Source organism: Sinocyclocheilus anshuiensis, unplaced genomic scaffold (genome assembly GCF_001515605.1).
Source record: "Sinocyclocheilus anshuiensis isolate Anshui unplaced genomic scaffold, SAMN03320099.WGS_v1.1 scaffold1049, whole genome shotgun sequence".
NCBI classification, from domain to species: Eukaryota; Metazoa; Chordata; class Actinopteri; order Cypriniformes; family Cyprinidae; genus Sinocyclocheilus; species Sinocyclocheilus anshuiensis.
In genome coordinates this window covers 1,593,596-1,600,967 of record NW_015557197.1, presented here as the reverse complement: position 1 = coordinate 1,600,967, position 7,372 = coordinate 1,593,596, and the positions used below count along the sequence as shown (strand labels likewise).

Genomic DNA, 7,372 nt, shown 5'->3' with positions numbered 1-7,372 from the left:
CGGTTCAGTGTCTTTGGCAACTCAAAGATTAATCATATCTCCCAAAATAATCAATGTTTGTCCTCAGTATTTTAGTAGTCCAGCGTTTTTGGTTTATCGGGTCATTCCTGAATCCTCATTACCACATTGCGTTGTTTTACAAGTTATGATCAGATTGCTTGACGGAGAAATCCAAGCCTGGAGCAGAACGGAGGAGGAGAGTCACTTCACTGCATCAACAGTCTTGATCGCTCATCTTTTATGCTGTGGGATTCTTTTATTCCTGTAAAAGCCAGCATCATCGAAGGTCAGATTCACACACTGCTGTAAAAGTCCGCTATGTTGCAGTGACCACAAATCCCAGCTGGACTCGAACCCGAGTGAGATAACCTTTCAGACAGAGACACTATACCACTGCTGGATCGAAAAACCTCATCAAAAGCATAAAAATAGAAACCCCTTCCCTTTCTCGTCACCCTTCAGGATTGCGGGTATCTGCGCAGAAACATCGAGAACACGAGCACCAGGGTCCTAACAATCAGAGACACGCCATTAGATACAGAACCCAAGCACAGTGTGGTTCATTGTGTCCGTCTGTTTCCATTCTCTCTAGTGCAGACTCATCTGAAGTTTGCATTAGAGATATACCGATAATTGAAGAAGTGATTTATGACATATAGGCCTATTTTATTGCATGACTGCTTTTTATAGTCTTTCTTAAGGCAATTGAACAGGCTTAGGTAAACTATATGTATGTATGTAAAAGGTGTTTATTTATTTGGGATTTTGATTCATTTTAATTGCAAAATTACTTTGCATAAATATAATGGAATTTTAAAAATATAGTACTATTTTTAATTATACTTATGAAATGTATTATTATTATTATTTCAGTAATAGTAATTTTATTTTGTATTATTTTATTTTACAAATATACAGACATTAGTTGAATCTAAAAAAAATGTATATTATTATTATTATTATTATTTCAGTAATACTAATTTTATTTTGTATTTTTGTTTTACAAATATACAGAAATTAGTTGAATCTAAAAAAATTATATTATTATTATGTATTGCATCGTAATGCATATTCTTGTATTATCATAGTTTATTTGCTTATTTATATATTTATTTTCCATTAATCTGTAATAAAAAATCATTTCTTCATTATTACCATTTAACTGAACACAAAAATCTGAATCTGAATTAGTATTCGTCATAAGCAAAACAATTTTGGTTGACTGTATCTATGACTATATAGATGACAGTTTTAGTTGTCTGTATCTAAACTGCCCTCCGGTCTGTTGCAGATAAGTTTATTTATTTATTTATTTTTTTTAAAGCCATGTCGTTCTCTTCTAAGGGTTTTTCCTTTCCTCATCAATATCTGTGATTTAGTTACTTTATTTTTTTCTTAGCATAGCTAAGGCTCAGCAGCTCTTTAATAATTGCAGAGTTTGTGGAGTCAGTGGAGGTTTTACTTCGCTGCTTTTGCCTCTTCTATCTTCTACTGATTCCCCATTGACTTTGTACATATTCATGTGTGCAGGGAGACGATTTCACAAGACTCAGAAGTGAACTTTTGAAGTGTCCTGTGGAGGTTTTTGTCTGTATTTTTGCCCCACTTTTTTGTTTTACACATGTCAGTCCAATTCATGGCTGAGCAAAAGGATATTTTCAGGCTTTACCATTTACACCAATGGTTCTGACCGGTTTTACCAAGGAGCTTACAATGTTTACCTGAAGTTTTTTCCTACTTCTCATTCACATTTTATTTTTTCCTAACTTAACATGCGCAAGAAAGCATTTGTCATGGTCTTTTTGTGCCAGTTTCTGACAGATCCCTCTATAAACCACAAAAGGCTTGAGTCATCATCTGGAAACATCTGGTGCCCCGTTGTCACTGGAACCGTTTAAGCATTTGAGAGGAGGCTATCCATAACACCCCCAACCACCCCAAGACATCAGCCATTTATCTTGCCCTGAACCGGATATTTACCAATGTGATGCAAGATATTTCTCTGCTACGCCGCCTGTGCGCCGTTATGAAATTGTTTAGATGGTGCATGAAGCCTATGCTAAGCAATAAGTGGGTCATTATTGTTTGGTTGCCCAGAGACGGTGCAGAGATGCAAATATTTCACCTCATAAACCATCAGACGAGACTACAGACGTCTTGCTGTGGTCAGACTGTATAACGCTACTTGGCAAAGGCTAAATGAGACTTGCGGTTTCATGCCACAGGTTGCACAGTGCCAGATTGCAGTATCTGAAATATTAATGCGGTATAATGCAAACTCTTCCAAGTACAATTGCTGCTCTAAGGTATGTGTAGGTTGTCCAAACACCCAGAATCTCTCTTTTTTTCTAGTTTTAAATAGTTTAAAACTGTGGTTCTGAAACTTTTTAGGCCTAATACCATTTTCTAATTAAATTAGCACTCTGCACCAAAAAGAAAACATAAAAAAGAAAATGTAATCATTTTGTTGGAATGTACTGCTTTAAATGCCACTAGGCAATGTTTTGACTCAAATGGATGTTTAAAAAAAAAAATCACCAAGAAAAGTTTTTTTTTTTTAGTTGTCAGTTTTTCGTTACTACTATTTGTGTCTTTTAAAATGCATTGATCTTGCCATATATGCTGCTTTGGCGATTAAAAATAAAATAGAATAAAATATATTAAATTTACACTGTAAATATGGGCTGTGGATGATGAGTCTTAAATACATGAATGTATATTAAAATTGGAATGAGACATAAGGTAAACATAGAGAAATATGTGAGTATACAATAAAAATTTGTTAAAATAACGAATTAAATGTATAATTTGTATGTTTATAATAATAATAATAATATAATTTAAATATTTTATTTTATATTTAAAGATTATTTTATATATTAAGAATAGGCTATATTTTAAAATATACTGTAAAGGTAAAGTAAAAATATTTTATTACTATTATTATTATTTTTTTTTATATAATTCCAGATTGTGTGCCACCTGTCTAAGAAGCGCTAGTATAAAACTATGTATTTGAAATCATATTGTCAGATGTAATAGTGCTGTACGTATTCTCAAGTGCAGATAAATATAAGATGAAAGTATAACATCAAAGAGGTTTTCTGTTGAAATATTAGATTTTTTTTATTGTTATTATTTGAAGATGCCCTCAGAAGCATCCTCTCTTTATAGCTCTGTATCCTGTGAGTGATGTTTTTGTTCATGTAACATGTGCCATAGGATCCCCCTTTCCCCAGCAGCCATGGTTTCCCAGATCCGCAGAAAATATCCGCACTCAGATTTCACCCTCCTATGGGATCTTGTTTGTATCCGTGCTCAATCCCAGCAGAGCTTTATCAGCTCTGTTGCATTGTTTTCTTTCTTTGTATTTGTGTGTGAGGGAGAAGTGTGTTTGTAGTACTCACACATTTTCCCCTGCTATTGTTACAGTCTGCAGTTCAAGGTGAGCCAGTCGCGGTGTTTTTGTGAGCTTAAATATTCTCCTCTTTTTGTTTTCCTGTGTTTTATTCCCTCAGAATGCCGAAATCTCCGTCTTTGAAGTGAACATCCGTTTTGTTGGAGGCCTGCTGTCCGCCTATTATCTCTCAGGCAAAGAGGTATGTAAACCTGGAGTGTACAGATGTTTTTTTCATGTTTTACCAGACTGAATATGTGCTTATGGCCAAAGGATTTGATATGCAAGCTGGCTATAATTGACAAGCTGCCTGAAGGAAGCTGGAAGCTTGTAGCTGGCATTTGTTCTCGGCGCGTTTAAAGACAGTTTCCTTGAATCTCTGTGTGAAACTGTTGGAAATCAGTGACATTTATAGTTGGCAGCACACAATAGGCCTCTCAGGAGAGCCATAGGGGCCTCAGGTCTGTCTTGTCCCGGTGGTCTGGCTGTTTGCCCAGACGTTGAGCCAAGTCAAACAAACACACACACACGCCATCCCACTTAGAGCTCGTTTTGAGATCCCGGCACATCCAGGAAGCTCTGTGCCCACTCTGCTAAATTGAAAGCCTTTTTGAAACCAAAAAAAGATGTTGGACTCTCAAGCGTGACCTGAAGCGCACACACAAAGCCCATTTCCAAGGCTTCATTGAATCAGGCTAATGCAGAACTTTGCTCATATTTCCGATCTCCCCTCCTGTAAATTAGATTTTCCCAGCAGCATCTGGCAGAATGTGAAGGATCTGATTCAAATCAGAAGAGTGGCATTTTCCGCTGATACTCAGGGCTTTCTCGTTGTGTCCTGCAGCAAATGTGCTCTCGGTGATAGTGTAAGCTTTCATTTGTGCGGTGCGGAACAGAGCTTTGTCCGGAGAGGGAACGGCTCACTGTGTGAGCTTCATCAAGCCCGTGCTTGTGCGGTTGTGTTGATGTAAGGCAGACCCTTCAGCAGAACAGACATCTCTTCCTCCTACTAGCACAGAATAGCTATAGTAGTGCTGCAGAAGAAAGATGAGTTCCTATGGGTAACGTGTTGTTTTTCCTAGAGGAATAACTCAAGCTTGAGCTTGTACGATGTTAAACAGTTGTTCTTGTATTTCATGTTTTATTAATGGTCTTGAATAGGAGAATATATGAGTAAGATATATCTTTTTTTTTTTGTTGTTAAAATTCTTTTATTCAGCAAAGATGCATTAAATTGATCAAAAGTGACAGTGAAGACATTTATAATGTTACATAAGATTTCTGTTTTATGTTGATGTTCTTCTTTTGAACCTTCCATTCACCAAAGAATTCTGGGAAAAAAAAGATAAATAAAAAGTGATGGTTTCCGCAAAAATATTAAGCAGCACAACAGTTTTTAATATTTATAATAAGTAATGTTTCTTGAGCACCAAATCAGCATATTAGAATGATTTCTGAAGGATCATGTGACACTGAAGGCTATATATATTATATATTAAATAAACATGCAGTAGTTCATATTGCTGAATAATTCAATTAATTTGGGAAATTATTGGACATTTTATTAGGCTACATTTAGAATTTCATTAAACTTGTATTAAAATAAATTTCATGATTTTTAAATTAATTTAATTAGTCACTGTTCAAACTTTATTTGAAACTTTATTCAAGATAAAATTATTGGTAACACTTTATTTCAAGGTGTCCTTTTGTCCATGTACTTACTATTATAATAACAATAAATAATGCACAATTACATGCACGTAACCCTAAGCCAAACCCTAACCATATAGTAGGTACATGTAAATAATTAATATTACTTAGTACTTAAATGTATAATTACACTGTAGCAAGGACACTTAAAATACAGTGTAGCCAAATAATTTATAACAAATGAATAAGTCTAGAATAATGTATTTCACTAATGCTCTCACATAAAGCATTCATGCCTATTGAACGCCATACAAACCCTATAGCACAATCTCTACAGTTGACACATTATAGCATCATACCGCCCAGCCCAATCCAAAGCTTTTAATGAAACATGATGACCTCTATATGCCATCCCACAACTGAGATTCTGTATGACGGGTTACACAAGATGGGTGTGTGACGAAACCAAACGCTGTCTGTTGAAGTGAATGGCTGGTTGTCAAACACCGTTTCAGATAACAGTGGAGGTCTCCGCTATCTCCCTTGTTGAGAATAGTCTAACAGCGATATAAATCTTTGAACACTACATTATTGTTCTCTCAGCAAGACGCAAGCTCGTTTCATCACCGTGTATTGACGGGGGAGGCACAACATGGTTGAATACAAAGTGGGCAGCACATAGTCCAGGACTCAAGCACAGCACTGATGAAAGTCCTTCAGTGTAGTAATCTCACACACTCAGGATAATGAGACGCCCTCCTGCCTACCTTCATAATAATGTGTGCCCTGAACTGAGAAATGTTGATTACAGGAGATAGCCATCAGGTAGCCGCTCACATTGTTAAACCACAGCGAGAGATCTTGGTAAATGTGTCTGGCTTCAAATTCCCACTGGGCTTTGGAAAATGTAATCTTTTGGAGACCAAACCTATTATTGGATTCCACGAACACCGCATGACTAAATCATCACAGGAGGTTGATGACTACGTCATCTGCATAGAGAAGACATGTTTAGGTTTTCTTGGGAGGCTTCAGATCAATATAGTTTCTACTTCTGCCAGGCAACGTGGCCGTTTCTCATTACCCTTTCGCATATACGCATGCATATAACATAAATTATATGCAATGGTGCTAAAATTGAAAAGCGGTGTGGGCTCTTTGATGAATCTTTCATCGTCTTGAGAGACAGCCTTCATGCAAAATGCTGCACATGCTCCTCAGCACAGGCTAAGCGGACGGCCGCATTCATAGACGGCTTCAGAAGCTGATGTTGTTTGCTGTGATTTAGTCCAGCGCTGGGTTTCCTCTCCTAAATGAGAGGATTAATCTCTGGCTGATTTATTCCTGCATTATTTACGCCCGGACGGTTTTCCATCATTGACGTGAGCAGCCTGGGACAGAGCCACCTGTCAGAACACAGCACTTAACTCCTTAATGGATCACATATCGATTTTCATATTTTTTTCTTGCTCTATAATTCATTTTACAATAAAATTTTTCTGGACTCCTGTTTAACGGTTAAATAAAATTGTATTAATCAAAAAGCATATCTTATTAATTAAAATCATGAAACTGATACAGTTTAACATCCATTTATTATAAGTTTAACAAACATTATATGTTTAGGGCCCTATGAAATGTTTTATTCTTTTCTCACCTTCTGTTTTATTGTAACCAAATTCTGTGTTTAAGCATGTCTAATTATTTGAATGCATAAAAACAAGTAGTATTAAGTACATTCTACTGAACAATAGTGATATATTTCTGGTATATTTCTAGTAATGTTTTCTTCAAGTTAAATCAAACTTTTATTTTGACAGGTTGCGTGAATTCCTGTTTTTTTCCTGAATTTCTGTGTGTATACGATATTGACAATAGTTTTTTCTCAAAATTAAACCGTAAAATTCTCATGAAGTACTCTCAAAGCAGTTCTGGAGATGTTCATGTATTTATGTTCTCATTTAGTGAGACAGCGCTTCAGTATGTGTAGTAAACGAAATCGCGTGTCTGCCGTTGTGCCATTCATTCACATAGAGACACGTAGAACATACAGGATTCATATTCATATGGCTTAATATTTACAGATAACCTACTAGTCCATATGTGATTTGATTTAAGCATAATTACCTACTTTTGTTTGATTTATCCACATTTTGACTAATTCTGTGACATTCCGCGTTTATACAGTAAATTCAGTTTTTATGATTGGATTCCGCGATTTTTACTTTTTATTTTTTAACATTTTATATATTGTATATAATATTTATGTACTTTATATTTAATATGGATCCTATATAAAATTTTAATATTATATATATATAT

The 7,372-nt window shown here is 35.6% G+C and overlaps 1 protein-coding gene across 1 annotated transcript in view; it reads left to right on the top strand.

Moving 5' to 3' along the window:
* Positions 1-7,372, top strand: part of LOC107678845 (mannosidase, alpha, class 1A, member 1) — a 153,786-nt gene that overhangs the window by 57,045 nt on the left and 89,369 nt on the right. The window contains exon 4 of the mRNA XM_016474263.1: positions 3,519-3,599. Within this exon, the coding sequence (XP_016329749.1) occupies positions 3,519-3,599 (81 nt within the window). The remainder of the gene's footprint in view (positions 1-3,518; positions 3,600-7,372) is intronic.